The 22,293-nt window shown below is 47.5% G+C and overlaps 1 protein-coding gene across 1 annotated transcript in view; it reads left to right on the top strand.

The window, feature by feature from the left end:
- The window catches only part of XIRP1 (xin actin binding repeat containing 1), a 35,308-nt gene extending 22,073 nt beyond the window's left edge, over nucleotides 1-13,235 (top strand). Inside the window, exons 5-7 of the mRNA XM_071428512.1 lie at nucleotides 2,050-2,204; nucleotides 3,906-3,959; nucleotides 5,547-13,235. Of these exons, the coding sequence (XP_071284613.1) occupies nucleotides 2,050-2,204; nucleotides 3,906-3,959; nucleotides 5,547-13,235 (7,898 nt within the window). The remainder of the gene's footprint in view (nucleotides 1-2,049; nucleotides 2,205-3,905; nucleotides 3,960-5,546) is intronic.
- Nucleotides 13,236-22,293: the final 9,058 nt, after the last annotated feature.

The following is a 22,293-nucleotide window of genomic DNA, read 5'->3' as shown; positions in this document are numbered from 1 at the left end:
GCCATATTTAGATGGAGATTTAGGAAAAAAAACCAAAACATTAAGGAAATACCTTCTGTTTCCTCCTCTGGTGTCCTAGTGACCTCCAGCAGCTAAATCTGTATTGCATCCCACTGCTTCCCCATGTATCCAGCCTTGGTTCTGCATCAAAAAGCCTACACACCTGCAGGAGCAGCTGGAATAAAGGACAACAGAAATCTTGAGGTTTGGGACCTTCCAGCAGCACAGCTGGCAGGGTCTGACAACTCACTGAGGTCCCTCTGCTCTTATCATCACGGCTTTTTGGTGCATGTTTGTGCTTATAGGAACTAGTATTTCGTTTGAAGCACATTTTTAGTGCATGGAGTTGCTTCCTATCAAATTAAAATAAAAACAAAGTTTCTTTCAATTTTTTAGAGAAAAACCTGAAAATTCAGAACACAAAGAAGAAGAGTCATTATGTTTGTTGTTTTCAATTCTCGTGATTTGGGGGCTGAGGTTTTAGGGCAAAGAATGCTGGAATGGCTGCAGTGCTTCTAGTGTGCACATATTAAAAAGTACATCAGCCCTTTCCTGCCTGTGCAATAGCTGGATTTGTGGAGAGAGAGCCCATTGTTCAAAGCAAAAGCATTGCAAATACCTCACTAAATCCAAATGCAGCAGCACAAGCCCTGCAGAGAACGGGAGAACCTTCTGGTGTTTGTACAGTGGGAACAGAGAAATTACAGCCCTGACTAACCTGGAGGGCTGAGAGGCACCCTAGAGGTGTAAAGTTCTATATATTGTGTATGTCTGTGATGGAGGTGGAGATAACCATCCTCACACCTGGCAGATTAATGCAAAACGAAAGTTCTTGGCTACATTTTGGAGTTGCTTCTTTCTTTGAAAACTGAAAGAGCCCAGTTTTCAAAGGGGGGACCCCATGGAAGCTGGTGCAGCTCAAAATATCAGATCTCTAAATTCAGAGCAGGGTTTGAAGGCTCTACCAAGGGCTCCCTGGTACATACTGTGGCAGGTCTCACCCTTTTAATCTCTCCTGAAGCGAGCTCCCACGGGAGAGGCAAAGAGAAGTGGATGTAATTGCTTGTGAGGCACACCCATAGGAAAGTGGTGTGGCCACGGAGCAAAAAAAGTTGAAATTCCTCAAGTTGGATGTGTGTAGCTCCTCCATGTCCTCTGACTGGCTCATGTTTGGTGATGGCCTTGCCCAGGGAAGCAGGAATGGGGCCATCAGGTCACTGCCAAAGTGTCACTCTCATCCAGGCTCAACCATCCACCTCAGCCACCAGGGAGATGGGAATGTATAGAATATTAATCCCGATGTTTCCGGGTATGTCGTGCTTGGCTTCGTCTAGCCCTCGCTGCTGGACGAAAGGCTGCAGCTGCGGTGTTTTCACCCCAGAGATACCTTTGGCCAGCTGGGTGCTGCAGTTGGGCACTTGGAACAAATCCAGGCAGAGTAGGAACTCAGTTTACCTCTGATGGAAAAGGTTCAGGTGACAGTGAAGAGAAAAGGAGCGGGTTCTATCGTAGAGTCTTAATCCAGAGTTTTATTTCAGCATGGTAGGCCTCTGAATGTGGTAACAGTTCACGACAGAACTCCAGGCCGCATGGTCTCGTGTCCTTTTAAGCCCCAGGGACAGGGGGAGGGGAAGGGACAGGTGAGGGCCAACCAGGTGTGAGCAGGGGAAGGCTCAAGGGATGTAGATGCTAGGACAGGCCAATGAGCCTAGACCTGAGGGGCATCTTTTGAGCTTCTGCCAACCACACGATGCCCTTGCTGGAATGTTAAGATTGATGGACAGCTCTTAGGCAGGAGGGCAAAAGGGGGGTGGGAAAGGTTGGCACACCTGAGGGGGTTGGGATAGGTGAAACAGGAAATCACACTGCAACAGGAATGTCCATGTTTTTTCCCTGAACAGAAAGGGTGTGATGTCAAGTTTTGGGGACCAGGGCGGGGGCTGTGGGGTGCCTCGGTGTGCAGGGCCAGGAGCCCAGCAGAGCCCGTGGGAAGCTGCCGGCCCTGCCCTCCTGCCCGTGGCTCACCGCACACCTCTGTCCCTGTTTCAGATGATCGGGCACGGTCGCTTTTAGACCCATCAGGCAGCACCAGCCTCACACTTCAGCACGGACGAGGGAGGTGCTCTACACTCTCTGTGAAGGAGCTGTCGGCTCTGTATCTCTCGCAGACAGCTGCTGCTGCCAGCACCAGCCCCGCACAGCCGGTAAGGACCGGGTCCTCCCCGCCCCGCCATCAGCGGCATCCCAGCAATGTCCCCTCCAGCAAGTGGCTGTCAGAGGGTGACAGAGAACCTGTCTGCTTTTGTAAATCTGAAGAAACACTACGTTTGGTTTCTCAAAAGTGACTATTTTCCCCTTGCTGCTTGGAAATGTAAGATAAATGTGTACAAACACATGCATATACTGCATACTTATTAAATTCCACACACGAAGCACACACACACACAGCCCTACATCCACTAGCCCGTACAGTTTACTCATAATAAGATTGCCCCTTTATTTGCACATTTATATGCACACACAACCATGGAGGGGGAAATAACCTCCATGTATGTACAATACATATGGGAATGGGGATAGCATGGACACATCTGGGTTGCTCTGTACTGGTTATTTATTTATTTATACATATTTATTGTACATATGTACAATACACATATTGTATTTGCTGGGAATGTCCTGACGAAGGCAGGAATGATGAATTTGATTTTATGTTTTTAGAAGGCTAATTTATTACTTTATTATATTATAGAATACTAAATTATATTATACTAAAGAATACAGAAAGGATACTTACTCAATGCTAAAAAGATAATGAAAACTCCTGACTCTTTCCAGAGTCCTGACACAGCTTGGCCCTGATTGGCCAATGAATTAAAAAAACTCACACCAGAATTTAATGAAACAATCACCTGTGGGTAAACAATCTCCAAACTCATTCCACATGGGCAAAACACAGGAGAAGCAAATGCAATAAGAATTGTTTTCTTTTTCTCTGAGGATTCTCAGCTTCCCAGGAGAAAAATCCTGGGCAAAGGGATTTTATCAGAGAATGTAAATGCCACAGACACACACACACACACACACACATATATATATATATATATGCCCATATATGCCACATTCAAGCATAACTTTGCAGTGCAACCTGTGCTTCTCTGTTTATATCCCTTAGTCTGGGATCCAGGGATTTAATCCCCTACTCCAGGCTGATCATTGGGCCACAGGATAACACAGGTTATAAGGGTTATGAGGCATATTTTTCCCATTTTCCCAGTTCCACTGGTGATCCAGGAGTGACATGGGATGGGATTTCATATCTGGACCCTTCCTGCTGGCACATTCAGGTTTCCCCACTCTCTGAACCTTTTATGGGGCCCCTGTTCAGAGATGCAGTCTCTTGAGTGTTATCAGGGAAAGGTCCAGATGAAGCAGAATCAGTTGAAAATAAATAATTGGAGACCCAATTTAGAAAATTACAGCTAGTTAGACAACCAAGAAATTTTTTTAAAATTTCAAAGCAATAAATTACTCAATTCTAATGCAATTACAAATGTAGGTCGGTTTCATTTTTAAAAATATTTAAGTATAAGGAAAAATAAAGGCTAAATCAAACTTTGGAGAAATCAGTGCTAGTTTTGTTTTTCTCCTAACTTAAAAAAAATATGTTTGGGGTTTTGCTTGTTGACTGAGACATTAGGAAACATATATATGATCAGCATGGAATAAGACTGCTTTCTCAGCTGTACAGAACTGCCAATGAACCAAAGGAGAAAATCACACCTGCATGGTTTTCAGTTCTCTGTAATTGATATACACATTATTACACATAAGTATATAAAAATCTACATGCAGATGTGTCTTGCTGTGTAGTTTAATGGCATTTCTCCTCATATCTTTTCCAGAGTACTGTGAAGGACAACTCCATTCACTCTCCCCACAGAGAGAAAAAAAGCAAGGTAGGAAATGTTTAAGATAAGCACTGTTATCTAACCAAATATTTGTGGCCTGTGAGTGTGATCTAAATACCCACACAAGGCAGCCAGGAGCACTTACATACTGAATATAGCTATCAGCTGCTCAGCTGCCCTTCCCCACATTCAGAAGTTCTTCACAGATTTAAAAAAAAACCCAACAGACAAACCCCTTATTTTGAAAAGTGCATTCCAAGTACATTGGCTCATGCAAAAGATTTGCATTTTTTCACTCGCTGCAAAATATGCTGATTTTGGTGTTCTGAGTGTGGGTTTCTTTTACTAATGTTCAAAACTTATTTTTAGCCAGAACAATCTGTGTGTAACAGAGTGAAATAACACCGTGCACCATTGCTTTGAGCAACAACTAATAATATTCCAGGCATAACTCTGCAGACGTAACTGCACAGGCATGCCAAGGGTCAGCAGATCTGTTTACTGAAAGGAAAGCCACCAGGATTGCTGTCTCTTTTAGACAATGATAAAAGGCTTCAGCTACCTTCCCTCTGGATAAATGCCCAGGCAGTGCAGGTTGCAGGGATTCAGTTCAGTGTTTGGTGCTCAGGATGCACAAACTGAGGAGAAAAATTGCAGGAATGGAGGCTCAGAGGGAGACTGGACAAGCACAGCCCACTCTGTTCACTTCTGTACCAACACTGCTGTGAATCTGAGATGAGCTCAGTCTGACTGAGTATAAACAGGTCTAACTTTCCTGGCCCCCAGCTATAGGTGTTACCCCACCCTCTGGTCCCTCAGCCTTGCTTTTACTCCTCAGGCAGCATAAATCATGAGGCCTGCTGATTCCAGCAAACCTTAGTTAGCCTCATGCCTGTGCAAGTCTGCAAGTCAGAAGAGCTTTATTTAAGTCTCCAACTGTGTAAATGTGCATCTACTCTTGTGGAAATGGGGCACACTTCAGAGCGCAACAGAAGAAATCATTAATGAGATGAACATCCTTCCCCAAGCCCTCCCTCCTGAGCAGTGAGGAGGGGCACCCCACAGTGCTACCAAAAAAAGCTCATCATGTTACCTCACCAGCCAACCTCATCAGCTCAGTTTGGCACTTTGGTTCCTTCTCCCCATTTTCCTCCTGAGACCTCTTCACAAATAGCTCCCTGGCTTTCTCCTGGACCTAGATCTTTTGTTCCCTGCAGATCCTCAGCTGGGGACACAGCAATTCTGGACACTGGCCAGCAGGAGGGAGAAGTTAACTTTTCCCTGACTTTTCTAAGTCAGCCTTATCCTTCTTGTGGTCACTCTCTCTTGGTTACATAGCCCAAATTGGGCACCTCTGTGGTGCTCTAGCTGGGCTGAATCCTGGGAATTATAGACTAACCACCTCACCTGGATTAGAGACCTTGCTTTGCTGTGGAACCAGGGCTAACACCAAGCCGGGCGCGTGTGCAGTGATGTGATGTTTTGGAGTGCTGTGTGCTACTGAACCAAAGGTATGGAGCTAACTGGGAGCATGGATTTCCCCTGTTGGCTTTTCCCTTTGCCATTCACTCCATTAACAGCCATGGGGATGGGGGGTGAGAGGTGATGCTGATGTTTAAAACTGTTTCCCCAAAGATGTCAGAGGCTCAGAAATCATCTAAAGTTGCCATCCAGAAAATGGAAGATGACTTGCCTCCCCCTCCAGCCGTTGGCTCAGTCCAGGTCGTCGCTCCAGGGGCTCAGGATCTCAATGCCCTCCCTGTGCCTCCCCCAAAGCAAGCCTTCTCCAAGTTCTACCAGCAGCGCCAGGTGAACGAGCTGAAGAGGCTCTACAGGCACATGCACCCCGAGCTCAGGAAGAACCTGGAAGAAGCTGTGACTGAGGACCTGGCAGAAATGCTTAACACCGAGGATCCCAATGCACAGGCCTCCGTGAACCTGGATAAAGTTCTCCCAGGAGAGGTTCAGTCCATGCGCTGGATTTTTGAGAACTGGGCACTTGACTCCATTGGGGACCATCAAGCCACGAAGAAGCTGACAGAAGAAGAGATCATTCCCAGTGGGGATGTGAAAAGCACTTCCCTGAGGTTTGAAAGCCAGTCCATAAATGGATACAACCTGTCAACATCAGCCAAGGTGCTGGAAACAGACCTTGCCAGAGGGGATGTCCGCACTGCCCGGTGGCTCTTTGAAACCCAACCACTGGACGCATTAAATAAACTGTATTCAGATGAAACTGAGGTGCAGGAGGCAGTTCTCAAGGAGCCTGTCCAGGGAGGTGATGTGAAAGGGGCCAAACAGCTCTTTGAAGCACAGTCCTTGGATGCCATAGGACGCTGCTCCTCAGTGGAGGAGAAGAGCATCCTACAACTCAAGTCAGAAATCCAGGAGCTGAAAGGCGATGTCAAGAAGACTGTCAGGCTCTTCCAAACAGAGCCCCTCTGTGCCATCAGAGACAAAAGTGGGACTATCCATGAAATCAAGTCCGTCTGCCGAGAAGAAATTCAGACCAATGCGGTCCGGACAGCTCGCTGGCTCTTTGAGACCCAGCCCCTGGATACCATCAACAAGGACACTTCCAAAGTGCAGATAATCCGTGGGATTTCACTGGAAGAAATTGGAAGGCCAGATGTCAGTGGAGCAAGGTGGATATTTGAAACTCAGCCTCTGGATGCCATCAGAGAAATCACAGTTGAGGAACAGGACTTCCAGGCTTCGACAGATTTTGTCACAGGGGCGGATGTCACTAAACAGCGATTGCTCTTTGAGACCCAGACTCTTGACTCCCTGAAAGGAGAAGCTTCAGAAAGTGTTGTAGCCAAAGAACAAGTCATTGGAGGTGATGTGAAGTCTACACTCTGGCTCTTCGAAACGCAGCCAATGGAAACCCTGAAAGACAATTTTGAGGTGGGACGTTTGAAGAAAGTAGAGCTTTCAGCAGAGGAGAAGGGAGATGTGAAGCAAAGAAAACATGTCTTTGAGACCTGTCCCCTTGGGAGTATCTCCAAGGCATTTGAGGAAGAAATTCCAGCCACCAGCATGGAAGAGGTAGTGAAAGGGGATGTGAAATCTTTCAAGACCCTGTTTGAGACTCTTCCCTTAGACAGCATTAAGCAGGCTGATGCTGAGCCCGCCACCAAAGAAGAGGAGGAGAAGATTCCAGCTGGCAACGTCAAAGCCAACCAAATCCTGTTTGAGACAACACCCCTGTATGCCATCAAGGATAGCTTTGGCAATTTCCACGAAGTCACCTCTGTAAGCAGAGAGCAGATCATCAGCGGTGACGTCAAGAACTACAAGTGGATGTTTGAAACCAGGCCCCTGGACCAGTTTGATGAAAGCATCAAGAAAGTGGATATAATACGGGGGATCACAAAGCAAGAGGTGGTGGCTGGTGATGTCAGGACAGCCAAGTGGCTCTTTGAAACTCAGCCCATGGATGTCATTCATCTCCAAGCCACGGAAGGGGAGAAGCATCCCTCGGTGAAGAGGGAGATCTCCCAGAAGGGGGATGTGAAGACCTGCCGGTGGCTGTTTGAGACCCAGCCCATGCACACCCTGTACGAGAAGGCTGAGAGGAAGCAGGAGGAGGATGGCAGCGTGCCCCAAGCCGACGTGAAGTCCTACACGTGGATGTTTGAGACTCAGCCCCTGGACTCCCTGAAAGGCCAGGAGGAGCAGTATTTGCAAGTCAGCAAGGCCTACAGTCAGGAGGAATTGCAGGGAGTGGATGTCAAAACTGTCCGGCACCTGTTTGAGACTGAACCCTTGGGCAGCAGCGCTGTCAGTGAAGCTGACAGGAAAAAAACCATGCGGTATTCCAGTCGTGTGGAGTTCCAGTCTGGGGAAGTGTCCAGAGTGAAAGAGTTCTTTGAAGCCAAGCCCTTGGACACAGCCACCAAGCCAAAATCCCAGAAGGATGCTGGAACAATTGAAGCTGGGTCTGTGCACAAGTTCACGTGGCTCTTTGAGAACTACCCCATAGACACCCTGAAGGACAACTCTGAGGGCATCCAGGAAATTCCTCCTGAAAAGGATGCCAAGGGGGGAGATGTTGGGGGGAAAAGGTTTGTATTTGAGACCTATTCCCTTGACCAAATCCATGACAAAGTGGATGAGACAGAACTCCAGAAGATCCAGAAAGACACCATGAGCAAAGCAAACGTCAAGTCCTGCACAATGCTCTTTGAAAGCCAACCTTTATACGCTATCCAGGACAAAGAGGGGGGATACCATGAGGTCACTTCAGTGCAGAAAGAAGAAATCATGAAAGGTGACATGAAAGGTGCCCGGTGGTTGTTTGAAACTAAGCCCCTGGATCAGATCAAGAAGGAAGAAGAGGTGTTTGTGATTAGGGCTGTCACCCAAGAGGACATCAAGAAGGGAGATGTCCAGACTGCACGGTGGAGGTTTGAGACAGAGCCTCTTGACTCCTTCTCAGGGGGAAAGCTGTCTGTGCCCAGAACAGTGGATGATGTGCAGAAGGGAGACGTTCAGTCCAACAAGCAGCTCTTTGAGTCCCAGCAAGTGGGCCAGAAGAAGTACGTGAGGATGGTGAGCGTCAGTGACGTGCAGCGGGGTGATGTGAGGACATCCACTTGGCTCTTTGAGAACCATCCCGTGGACTCCCTGCATGGGGACGCAGAGAGAAACTCATCCATGAGCACAGTGCAGAGAGAGGACAGCCAGAAAGGGGATGTAAAACGCTGCACCTGGTTGTTTGAAACCCAGCCCATGGACACCCTTAAGGACACAGAGGTGATGGCCAGTGCTGGGGCCCAAGAAGAGATCCCTCGTGCAGATGTGAAAAGCACAACGTGGCTCTTTGAGAGCACGCCCCTAGATAAATTTGGTGCTTCTGAAGGTAGCATAGAAATAGAACAGAAAGAAAGAACCATGAAGGAGACTTTAGAGACTCTCTGCACATGCCAGGCTATCCAGCATGATGGGATCCTCATTGAAGCTAATGATATGGAGAGTGTGAAGATGGTGAAGTACCAGCTCAGCAGCCCAGGAGCTCCAGAGATCCTGAAAGAGGAGATTGTGGGAGGCCACTTGCAAAGGATTATGCTGCAGCTCCTGCACAGGACCAATGTGGAAGCACAGAGCATGCTGGTGGAGGAGGACAGAGAGGGCAAGATCAAAGTAAGCCCATTGCAACTGCTGGACCAGAGTGAAGCTGTTAAAGGCAAAGAGGACTTGAGCGGAGATGTAGCCAAGGCCTTGCAGGGTCTCCTCAGTCAAGATGCTTCCATCAAAAAGGGGATGGTCCTACAAGAGACAAAGTCAGGATCACTGAAGATGACTCTCTACTCCCTCCAGTTCCATTCTGTCCAGCAGAAAGTCGTCAAGGGGGATGTGAAGTCAACGATTGGGAACTTGTTGGCTTCTTCTCAGGAGCAGAAAGCAGCAGCCACCATCAAGCGTGAGGACAACGAGAAGGGAAATGTCCAACTTTTTGCGAGCTGCATTGAGAAGGGAGACCTCAGCTATCTGAAGAATCTCCAGCAGGAGTCAGAGATACAATCCCTCATCTCTTCCCAAGCAGAGGAGGAGGCGGCAGATGAGAGCGGCCCGCGGGTTGTGCAGGGGGCTAACATACATGTCTTGACAAATAAAGAACAAATGGAGAAAGTAATTGCAGGAGGCGAGCCAGGGGCTATGGAGGGAGCAAAAAAGGGATTTGTATGTGAAAGCGTGGGCAGAGAGGGTGTGTTAGAGAGAGAGGCTGTGCATGCAGCAGGTGTGGCAGGCACCACTGTGCAATGTCTTGGGAAGCCCCTGCCCACAGCGATGGGAAAGGAAGAAGTTCTGTCCGGAGGGCTTAAGGTGACTACAAAGTCAATCCAAAGGGTTGCAGATGCCAGCAAGAAGGCAGAGAAAGAAGAAGCCACCACTGCCCATTTGAAGGAACCAAGATCTATGATACAAGGCACATTTCCAACACAAGTGACAGCTCAGAGGGCAGAAGTGGATGGCAAACAGCAGAGTGTGGTGCCTGGCGAAGCCAGCCAGACTCAGACAGAAGAAAAGGCTCTGGGGGCTGATCTCCAGGCTGCAATGCAAAGCCTGAGGCTGGCAACAGCAGAAGCAAAAAACATTCAGCACCACGTTCAGAGCAAGTTCCAGAGGAACAGGGAGGAGGTCCACACAGCCTGCAGGCAGCAGACAGTCAGCTCACAGGGGACCCTGACCCTTCAATCGACCGTACACCAGCAGGACTCCTCATCCACCAAGCAGGAGAGCAGCAGCACTGCCACCAGGACCACCACCACTAGAGTCCAGGAGGCATCCAAGACCCACACAAGCATGTCCCAGAAGAGCATAGCATCACACAAAAAGGTCAGTGCTTCTGAGGAAGTACAGGGACGACAACTATTGAGCCAGGAAATCCAAGTTGTGCCCAGTAGAGATTTTAGCATTAAGGATGGCCTTTATACTGCCACACCCGTGAAAACCTATGTAAACCCTTGTGTTGAGTCTGATTACAAAGAGCAATCAGAGCAAGAAGAAAGAGATGTTGGTGTCAGAGGGGATGTGCAGACAGCTATCAGAGCACTGCAAAGTGCCGCCACAGAACAGCGCCTGATAGAAAAGGAGGATGTTGTCCGAGGTAATTTAAAAGCCACACTTCAGTCGCTGGAAAAGTCTAATGTTAATGTCTCCAGAGGGGATTTTAAAGCTGCTATGATATACAGAAATGCAGGGCAGCCCTATTCTGTGTGTAAAAAGAAAAATGAGACTCAACTCGCTAGTAAGGAGACTGCTGTAGTGGCTTCAGGGTCACAGGCTGATAATGACTTTCCTCCTCCTCCCTCAGTTGCTGTGATGAAAGCAGAGCATTGCCCACCCTCAACTAAAGCAGCAAGAGAAGGTGCCCTTCCATTACCCACCAGCAAAGATGAAGCCCCAGGATGTTCTGCACTACTCCAGACCCCTCTTCCTTCTCTCCCTTCTCTGTCCTGTAAACCCAGTGACCAGAGTCCTGCAGAGAAGCCCAGGACTCCTCCAAAACCAGAAACTACTGTCTCACCCAAGAAAAAACCTGTTCCCCCTCCAAAACCTGAGCACCTCTTACATGAGCCTCATTCTGCCTCTGCAAATTACAGCACAAGCAGATCAACAAAACCCATTCCTCCACCCCTGCCTCCAAAACCCTCAGGCCTGAGGGATATCAATAAGCCAAGGCCTTCCCCCACAGAGCTGGGATTAAGCTGCATGGAAGTTCATGAACAATCAGGCTATGAGGAGGTTCAAACAAAATGCTGCAATTCAGAGACATCTGTGAAGAAGTCTGTCACAGTTCAGGGTATAAACCCTGAGAGAAAGATGCCAAAATACACTGCCAAAACCCCTCTCCAAATAGCAGAAGAAAGGTACAAGGCCAGCAAAGCAGGACAAGGAAAAGTAGAACCAGACAGTGCTAAGACCTCAAAGCCAATGAAAAATGGAGTGGTTGGTTTTGAAGTCAAGCAGGGAATGGTGAGTGATAAAGCAGCTGCTGCAAGGAGATGCCCAGGCGAGGTGGCTCAAAGGCAGACAGAGCTGTGCCGAGAGGAGAAGGGGTGCTCCTCGCTGTCACCTCCAGCCTGCCCTGGCAGAGCACAGGCACAGGATGTGCCGGGACAAACTGAGCCAAGCACCTCCCCTGTGGGTCACAACAGCCCTCCAAAAAGAGGAGATGGCGCTGCACAAAATGCCTCATCCAAGGTGGAAAGGGAAAGTGTGTCTAATTCTTATGGATCGTGGGATAGTCAGAGAGTCGTGCAGCAGGTGCATGAGAGGAGGCAAACGTCTCATTCAATGTCCTTCCATCAGCAGTCAATGAACTCCTCCTTTGAGGAGCACCAGCAGGGAAACAGCAGGCAACAGAAATGTCCTGACAGGGAGGCAGAGACACCGGCCCAGGAGAAGCCAGTGGTTGTTATGAGAGAAAAAACAAAGAGAGAAACAGAAGATGAGCGTCGGAAAAGGTTGTCAGTACACAAGGAGGAGATCATGAAAGGCAATGTCAAGGAGGCTATGGAGATCTTTGAGAACCTCAGGAGACAGGAGCAGCTGCAAGAGATCTTGACCCGAGTGAGGGAGTTTGAGGAGGAGACAAGCAAAGTGGATGTGAAAGCTCTCAAGAGCTTCTTTGAGAAGGTCCCTGAGTGGGTTGTGCAGCAGAAGGCCAAGCACCAGGACAAGGCTGGGGCAAAGGGGGACGCTGACAGTGTCTCCTCAGTGGATCTGGTTTTTGAGGACCTGGAGCGAGCAAGTGCTGAGATTCTGCACCTGAAGGAGCAGACACTCGCCCGCATCCAGGACATCGAGGAGGCCATCAAGAAAGCGATTTATTCCGTTTCCAATCTCAAGTCTGAGTCAGACATTGCTGGGCTCTCAGGGCTGTTCAAGGAGTCTCTGGGGAGCACCCAAAGCTCCGTGAGCAGCAGCAATATCCGTAAGATCAGCATTGTTTCAAGCAAAGCCAGGCAAGAGGAAGTCATGCTGGAGACAGGGGAAGCAGCATCTGTGGAAAGTGCAAAGGTGGCAGAAAAGACAGAGGCAGCCAGGGCAGAGCTGGAGGTCCCCCGCCTCGTTCAGTCCCGAGTCAGCTCTCCCTCCTCACCTTCCTACATCTCCATTGAGTCTGCTGCCAGGAAACCAGCAGAATCACCCAGGACAGCACATCCCCCCCGGGATGGCCCCTCGCCAGACTGTCTTGACTCTCCAGGAAAGAGGGAGGCTTCTGCTCAGAACAGCTTCAGCTCCTATAACCACCCCTCAGCAGGGTCTGCTGGGCACGACACGAAACCCTCAGAGAAGAGATCAGACCCTGTCCAAACAAAAGCTGGGCTGAGCTCCATGAAACAGCACACACTTGGCAACGCCAGCCATCCAACCAGTGACAAAGAGAAGGGTTCTCTGGACACCTCCAAGGACAGCTGCCACTGTGGGATGAAAGGCAGCTTTTCAGAATACCGCTCCCTGAACACCCCCAGCCCACAAAATCCACGGAGGCAGAAAAGCATCTTGGAGCTGCAGACAGGGCCTGACGGGTCCAAGCTCTACGGAGCCACCCGGACTGTCATGGAGCAGTATGAGGAAATGGACCAGTTTGGAAACAAAATCATCACTTCCTCCACCACAGTCACCAAGCAATCCGAGACACAAACGTCCTCCACGCGGGATGTGGGGTCTCACCCCCAGTATGAGGTCTCTGCCTCACCTGTGTTTCACAGGTACTTGAAGAGCCCAGGTGAAGAGTTCCACACCAATGGGAGTTTTCAGGAGCCAGGAGTGGTCTTTGTCACCTTTGGCAACTCCAAGCCAAAGAAATAGGAGATTCTGCAGAGCAAGAGAGAACTGTATAAGTCAAAAGAGAAAGGCCACGATAAACATTTCTCCTGTTTTATCCACATTACATACAGGGATTTACCTGCACCCTAAGGACTTCTCAGGGTCATCATCTTGGTGTTTGCACACAGACAGGACAAGTGCAGCCTGCCTTGACACTGGAGAACAGCCCTCACCTGGCCAACCCAACAGACTTGGTGCTGCACCACAACCCAGAGTCCTGGCACTGTTAGAAGCACAAGGGGAAAATCCATCCATGGGCACCTTAGGGTACTTCCCCCTAGAATGTTTGGTGGGGGTGGTTGGAGGTGTTGGATCGGGCTTCTCTGAACTACTGCAGAAGGAAGGATCAATTAAAGAACAATCAATCTGGTCACTGGCAAACAAACACCTTTATGGTACCTTCTTTTTCTAAGAAGGGCATCCTCCACACACACACATACACACATATATATATAAATATACACAAGCTCATATTGATGGGTGGGTTGGATAGGTTTTCTCTTAGACAATAAGAAAAGGAAAAAAAATATTGAGTTGTTGTCACTCTTGGACTTGGGGGAGTTATTTATCAGTTTGTTTTTCAGTTCCTGGAAAGTGTTTGATGATACTGGAAATTGTAAAGCTAAGACCTACAGATACTATCAATGCCATTCCCCCAAAGAAAGATGCTATAAATGATTCTTGAGTCAGAATGGTAACTGCTTTCTTTTCTTTATTTCTAGAATTTTAATTTATTATTCAGTATATACAAACCCTTTAGTTTAGATTTTCCATGCTTTCCTACATGTTTACTGTTTAAATTCATTTTGAGGCTTTGTAAAGGAATTTTTCTTATTATGACTTTGTTTTGTACATTCTCAACACAAGATTTTAGATCTTTTGTGGTTTTTTTTTAACTTCTATTGCTGCGTTCTGACGGTAAACTTTACCTCTAAAAATACTTTGGTCTGGTTGAGTTTCTTTTGTTCAGTGCTTCTTTCTTCTGAAAATACCTGGAAATCATCTCTCAATGGACCAGTTTGAATCACATATTGAGAGCACTCTGAGTCACTGAAGGGATTTGTTGTACATCTGCTTTATGCTGTGTGTGGATCATCAGCCCTGCAGCAAAGAGTGTTCATACTCTGATCTGAAAAATGAGTCCAGGGTGATACAGACCCCCCAGTCCAGGACTCTGGGTAGGATGGGTACACCAGGAAAGGTCTGGACACTTGTGTGTATCCCTTTCCCCCATGGAGAAGGCAGCTGAGGTGTTGGACCCCCACCAGCCTTATGAGGAGGAGAAGCTCTTCCTCACTGCTGTGCCTCAACTCACCCCACACTGAGCTCAGGGGTGGGAAGGTGGCAAGGAATTCTCTCCAGGTGTAGGGGAATGTGAGGAGCCCATGGAGGGACCGGATTGTTTCTCACAGAATGACAGCATACCCTGAGTTGGAGGGGATCCTCAAGGACCACTGAGTCCAGCTCCAGACCCTGCACAAGAAATCCCCAAAAATCCCATCATGTAGTGAGAGCATTGTCCAAACACTTCTTGAGCTCAGGCTGGTGCTGTGATCACTTCCCTGGGCACCTGTTCCAGTGCCCAACTGGAAACAGGGAAAGAACCTTTTCCTGACATCCAAGATAAATCTGGGGAAAGAACATTTTCCTGGCATCCAACATAAATCTCCCCTGATGCAATTTCAGGCCATTCCCTCAGTTCCTGTCACTGGTCACACAGAGGGGAGATCAGTGTCTGCCCCTCCTCATCACAAGGAAGTTATAACTGCAATGAAGTCTCCCTTCAGTCTCTTCTGCTCCAGGCTGAACTGACCAAGTGTCTGTGGTGGTGTTCACAGGGGTCTGAGGATGAGGGAAGAGATGAGAACGCTGACTCCATGTTTCAGAAGGCTTGATTTATTATTTTATGATATATATTATATTAAAACTATACTAAAAGAATAGACGAAAGGATTTCATCAGAAGGCTGGCTAAGAATAGAAAAAGAAAGAATGATAACAAAGGTTTGTGACTGACCAAGACAGTCCGGACAGCCAGACTGTGATTGGCCATTAATTAGAAACAACCACATGAGACCAATCCCAGATGCACCTGTTGCATTCCACAGCAGCAGATAACCATTGGTTACATTTTGTTCCTGAGGCCTCTCAGCTTCTCGGGAGGAAAAATCCTAAGGAAAGGATTTTTCATAAAAGATGCCTGTGACAAGTGTCCTCAGCTGCTCCTCACACAGCTTCTCCTCAAGGCCCTTCACCTTCTTTGTTGCCCTCCTTTGGACATTCTCTAATAGTTTCATGTCCTTCTTGTATTGTGGCGACCAAAACTGCCCACAGGACTCCAAGTGAGGCTGTGGAGCTGTGTCCCACAGCCTGGCTCAGACTTAGACTGCCAGCCTCTAGGTCTGACTGGAGCTCTTCTGACTGATCTACAGTCAGACACCTCGTCCCTCAGTCCTTCAGTTTATCTGAGAATCAGACACTAATCTCATTTAAAAAAAATAAATTGTTACAGTTAATGTTTGTCTGTTTTCCTCTGAGGAAAAAGAGCCCACAGTAATGGATTAGGAGCAGAACACTGGAGAGGAAGGGACAGTTCAGAGTCTCCCACTCCACATCTCTAAGCCCATAGTTAGGTTTTAAATAGCAGCTGTCATCTTGCATTATGAACACCTTGTTTGAGGTGCTCCAGATCACATTGGAGTTCTGCTTCCTCCCCAGAAAAGAGGCTATGCATACCAGAATGCAAGGATTTACACCTAGAACCCTGTGAATTTGAAAGACATGCCAAAAGAAGAACAGGGACATCATTTTCAGTTCCACACTGAAGGCTGAGCTGGAAGAGCAGATCATAATAAACTGAGCAGATCTATTTTCAGGCAATCAGAAAACAATAACTACTTAGACCTTCCTAATTCCTTTAGTAGGACCAGTTGTAAAAATAAGGGAGACTTAGTTATCTGGAGATCATCTTTTTTCAACACTCCTTTCTTCTTCCTGTTTGTTTCCATCTCAGCTTCCATCACTCGTTTGTTTCATTTCTCTTGAAGGACAGCTGTGGAGCAATTTTAGTAAGCTGCAAACAGGTTATTTGGGTAATGAAAATTACTCCACATAAAGTCAAATAAATCCAGATATCCCGCACTACCACTGCTTAAAAATGCCAATCCTATTGTTTGTGTTTCTGGTTTTACAGGATTTCTAAATGTCTCAAAGAGCCATTTATGAGGCTAAAATAATTTAAGACCTGTTTCTTTCATGGTATTTCCATCAGCTAGGAACTGAAATATGATGAGGAGACAGATGCTGCATTATTTCAGCACCATACATGGCTCCTTGAGACACTGAAAGAGCTGAAGAGAAAAAACAAATGCAAAGATTTAAAACTCAAACATAAGCTGGAGGATCAGTTCACATTCCTTGCACTTCAGACTTTGCAATAATAAACCAGCAGATCACAGACAAACTTTCAGATCCCAAATGAGCTGTCACAGATTTTCTGTGATTTTGGGGTACAAGACATGACATTGTTCACTGTTCTTTGCCCTGGCGGGTCTCTGCATTCTCACACAGCAGATATTTTCAAAAGTAAGCAGGATGGGAGAGTTATCTGGACCAGGAGGCAGAGGACAGTTGGTATTGTCAGAACTGTACCTCCTTGAGGGGTCAGAGGACAAGTTCAGCTCCAGGTTTGGCTCTTTTGCAGCAGTGGACAGGAAACAGGCTTCATTTGAAATGCCCACCAAAGGCACTGCCCTTCCCAGCTCTGTCAGTCACTGGCCTCCCTGAGAGCACTCAGCCTTCAGTCTGAAGGATTCCTGCTCACCATGGAATCACAGAATCATTAAGGCTGGGAAAGCTCCCTAAGACCATGGAGTCCAACCATTTAATGTGCCACTAAATCCTGTCCCCAGGTGCCACATCTACACACCTTTCCAATCCCTCCAGGCATGGTGGCTCCACCACTGCCCTGCACAGCCTGTTCTGATGCCTAACAAACCTTTCTGTGAGGAAATATCTTCCAACCCCAATCTAAACCTCCCCTGGCACAACTTGAGGCCATTTTCCTTTAGTCCTATCACTTTCTACTTGGGAGAAGAGACAACCCCCACCAGGCTGCACACTCCTGTCAGGGAGCTGAAGAGGGTGAGAAGGTGCCCCTTGAGCCTCCCCAGCTCCCTCAGCTGCTCCTCACAAGCCCGGTGCTCCTGACCCTTCCCCAGCTGCTCCCCTTATCAATAACACAGGCATTTTCAGGCTGACCTCCACTGCTATATAAAGGTTTTAATTCACACAAGGGAAAAAAAGGCAACAACTGATAAGCCATAATCCAGCTGTAACTTTCAGCACTGCAGTAATCAGCAGTGTGCTGGAAGAGCCTTCCAGGAACACCCTGTAAATGCTTTCCACAGAAGCCTTAGGATAATTTCCTTTCCCACAGTGCCATTCAATTGCCTCTAATCACCCCTCTATCTTCCAGACCATTGACAAGTACCCCTCTGAAGAGCAGGAGTGTTTGCCACGTGTCAGACAAGGACCATTGAAAATAAATCCCCCTGTGAAAGAGACCAGTATCCCCTATAAAATGTTACCCCACTTTGGAAAGACACTCCAGGAGTTCAGACATCCATTCCCAGTTCAGAGGAGAGATCCTGCTTGTTTGCTAAACAGCTCTGCTTCCTTCTTTGCTCATGATTAAAGCAAAGCATATTTTTTTTTATATAACACAGACATGTTAAGTTACTCTTCTCTGCCAGGGCACAGATCTTTGTGCTGGGTGAGAGCTCATCACCAGCAGAGGAAGTTCTGCAGTCACATTGGTGAAGTTCACCTTGCAAGCAGATCTGTTTTGTACAACTACATGGGCCTGTTTCAGGGTAGATGTTTTAGATTCTTTAGAATCTTTAGATTCCCTTAACTGGTCCTGCACTGAGAATAGTGGGAGTTTAGACACCCATTACTTCTGTATTCACTTACACACCTATGGTCTGCTCTCTGCAAAGGACTGGAAGAGCAGAGGGGTGCTGGGATCATTTCAGACTGAAGGAAAGACAGGGATTTTGTTTACCTGTTTCCTTCTAGAAGGAAGAAAGAAACCTCAAGATGTTAAACTCATCTTCTTGAAAGTGCTGTCACAGGAAAATAAAGATGATTCGGCCTTAATGGTATGTTCAGACAAATGGAAGTTAAAAAGTGAAGAAGTTAAAAATTGGATCTCCAGGTGTCTGTTGCAAGTAAAAGACAAGGTTTTGTTCCCTGTCTTATTTTTGTTCATGCCCACTCATCTCTTGAGATACAGAAACATCTTTCCTGTTTCATAGAAACACAGAGCCAGAGAATGTTTTGGGTTGGAAGGCACCTTAAAGATTGTCTAATTTCAAAGCCCTGCCATGGTCAGGGACACTTTCCAGTGGATCAGGTTGCTCAGGCTCCATCCAAACTGTCCTTGAACATTTCCAGGGAAGGGGCACCCACAGCTTCTCTGGATGCCAACTTGTTTACTCTGGTCACAGCTCAAATCTGGCCATCAGCCACTCCACATGAGGGCAGAAAGTGAACTTGCCTTTTCTCTGAGCTGAAAATCCTGCAAACCAGGGTAGGAACATATGGGGGGGGAAAAAGAGGAATCAGAGAGCCCCAGCAAAACTGTGGCAAATAAGCTCCCTACAAAGAGGCAGAGTTATCCCGATGTGAGGGAGTGTCAGTATGTGGCATTCACATTCTCTGATAAAATCCCTTTGCCCAGGATTTTTCTCCTGGGAAGCTGAGGAGCCTCAGAGAAAAGGAAAACAATTCTTATCTCATTTGCTTCTCCTGTGTTGTGCTCACATGTGGAATGTGTTTGGAGATTGTTTACCCACAGGTGATTGTTTCATTGGATTCTGCTGTGAGTTGTTTTCACTCTTTGGCCAATCAGGGCCAAGCTGTGTCAGGACTCTGGAAAGAGTCACAAGTTTTCATTATTATCCTTTTAGCATTCTGTCTGTATCCTTTCTATATTCTTTAGTATAGCATTCTTTAATATAATATAGTATTATAAAGTAATAAATTAGCCTTCTGAGGACATGGAGTCAGATTCATCATTCCTGCCTTTGTCAGGACATTCCCTGCAAATACAATATCAGTACTTAGAGCATTGATCTGTCAGAGTTAGGCTGGGCCCAGCTGTGTTCCTTCTGGGGTTTTGGAATTTCAGATTAACCCACCAGCTGAGCCTCTGCTTTGTGCCACAGTGAGGGGTGCACAGAGACATCCCCACTGCCACCTGCCTGCTCTGGCTCACTTGACCATGATGGAGCTATTTCTACAGCTGGGCTGATAGCCAAGATTTTTTTTTCCCCCTCTTTCTCTCTCCACTACTGTGGCTGGTGCTGGAAATGAGTTTCAGAGAGATTCTCTGGGCTTCTCACATAAAGACATGTTTGGGGAATCAGGCTGTGGCACACAACACAATCCAGAGAGTAAACCACCAGATCCATGGAGCTGTGGAAGGTTTACACTGAAATGAGCTGCCTTTCCAGGGCTTGGACCATGTCTGTGGGAGCAGCCATGAGATACCAGTGATTCCAGGAGTTTTTGAGTCAGAGCAATATTTCTCACTTCACTCAAGGTTTTTAAATAATTCAACTGAATGAATCATTTACTCTCAATCAAATGAACATACTTTTTCTCATCAGAGATGCAAGGGTGTAAAGTGTTTCTGTTCTGACTGAAAATCAACACTGACCCATCCAAGACGACAGGCAATTTGAGTCAGACAGGAATCTCAACTCTCCCAACAGATCCCCAAGAGAACAACAAGAAAACACGACACAAGCAGGAGATTCAGTAAATTACCTTGCAGATGCACTTCCAGCTGGTCATGATTCAGTTATTTAACCTCAGTCTCTCCTTCCTCAGCCCATGCTGAAAGAAATGTGTGCCTCCTGCCTGAAGCCTGTCTACCCCATGGAGCGTGTGGGCACTGACAAGCTCTGTGTGCACCGCTCGTGTTTCTGCTGCCGCGTCTGCGGGAGGAAGCTGAGGTGAGTGGTCAGAGCATTTATTTCTAAGGGATGCCCAGGAAGTTCCCATCAAATTTGTCCAAGGGTAATTCTGACAGAGCAGGACTCAGGAAATGAGGAAAAGGGCCACACAGTTTCCCTGATTCCATCAGCCTCTGCATCAGTGGAGGCTGAAGTGTGCCCACCTCTAGCCTGCAGATGCCTCTGGATTGGGAATCTGCATGGCTGGTGGTGCAAGGGTGAGCTGGAACTACAATAAACGTTCACAGTTTGGGAATACTGACAGGAGATGTAGTTGGAGGAGTCATTTGGGTGCCTCCTATGTTCATAAAATCATTAAGGTTGGAAAAGGCCTCTAAGATCATTGAGCCCAACTGTTGTTCTAGTATTTCTCTAGAGTCCTATAATGATATTATCAGACTTCTAAAGTCCATACCTCTTCGGTGTAGTCTCATGGCTGCAGATCTTCACTCTTCTTCACTCTCCTTCTCCTTCATGCTGTTCTCTCTCAGGCCAAGGCTCCTCCAAGGCTCTCCCTGCCTGCCTATCCCGCCCCCTTTTATCCCAGTTATCTCCATTGGTCACAGCTGCAGCCCAATTAAGGACATCACAGCTGCAGCCCATCAAGGGCAACCGGGACCTGTGGGGCAAAGCCTGTATACAGATATTTAAATACAATACATTTCCTCTACTATATCCAACCATTTACCCAGCACTGTCCAGCACCAAATCACATTCCCAAGCTTCACATCAAGCCAGGTAGGTTGGAAGGCACCTCTGGAAGCTTCCACCCAGTCTTCCCAGGCCCAAGGAAGGCAGGAGCTCAGGAACATGGCCAGGAGAGGTGTAAATGGCTTCAAAGCTGGAGGTTACACAATCTCAGTTGGGGCCCCCTTTGAACATCTGAACACCAGTGAAAATGGCTTTTCTTGCATCTCATCACAATCTCCTGTGTCACAACTTGTTCCCATTGTCTCTCATCCTGTCACTGCCCCCTCCAAGAACACTTCAACCCTGTCTTTTCTATAACCTCCCACAAAATAGACACACACACCCATGAGTTTTTCCCTCCTAACCTTCTCCTGGCTAACCCAGCTCTCAGCCTCTCCTCAGGTCACACAGGTCCCTCACCACTTTAGTGGCTTTTTGCTGGATTCCTTCCAGTACAGCAATGTCTTTTTTTTGCTGTGAGGAGCCCAAAACTGGATGAAGTACTCCACATGGAATCCTACAAAAGTCAAATATAGAGGAACATTCACTTCTCTTTGCCATGCAGCTCAGGACAATCGGCTTCCCTATCCCCAGGGCACAAAGCTGACTTGTTTTAGCTTCTCAGTGGCAGAGACAGCCACTCCTGTGAGGCTGCTTGAAATCCTGCTGCCCCCAGCTCTGCAGACCCTTTCTCCCATCCTGCAGTTCTATCATGGGAGCCCTGGGCACTTTTACCCATAAGGTTCACTCTGTGCATACAGGGGCAGAGATGAAGTGCTGGTGTGTAGCCTGGCTTGTAAATGAGAAGGGGATTGCACACAACCTGGGCTACAGCCCCCAGAGGTATTGCAAGGAAATGTTTAATTTTTCACGTTGTTTTGGTGTCTGAAAGAAAAATCAAACATATTCTGTGAAAGCCAACACTACTTTTGAAAGGTTTCTTTCTTCAACCCCCTCCCTCCCTTCCCCAGTGAGAAATGGCTTTGCTGAAAGCCTGTCCATCAGTGCCACAGCTCCCCTCCCTCACAGCCACTGACAGCTGTGCCAATCTGTGTTTTCCAGCTTGCAAAACTATGCTGCCCTCCACGGGGTGTTTTACTGCCAAGTCCACTACAAGCTGATGGCTGGGGCTGGAAGCAGAGGTGAGATGGAAAGGTTGGAGCACCACCAGGTTCAGCATGGACCACAGCCTCAGGACTGGTGTAACAGGGCCAAAAAGGTTGAAACAAGAGAGAAACCCACATCCTTCAATGCACAGTGTGACCTGCAACTGGCTGAGCACAGGAACAGCAGGGCTGCCCTCACAGGGAACAAGCTCAGAACAGTCTG

This window comes from Agelaius tricolor, unplaced genomic scaffold, assembly GCF_023055355.1.
Source record: "Agelaius tricolor isolate 1412-34295 unplaced genomic scaffold, bAgeTri1.0.p SCAF_6, whole genome shotgun sequence".
NCBI lineage: Eukaryota > Metazoa > Chordata > Aves > Passeriformes > Icteridae > Agelaius > Agelaius tricolor.
This window is presented reverse-complemented; position numbering and strand designations above follow the sequence as displayed.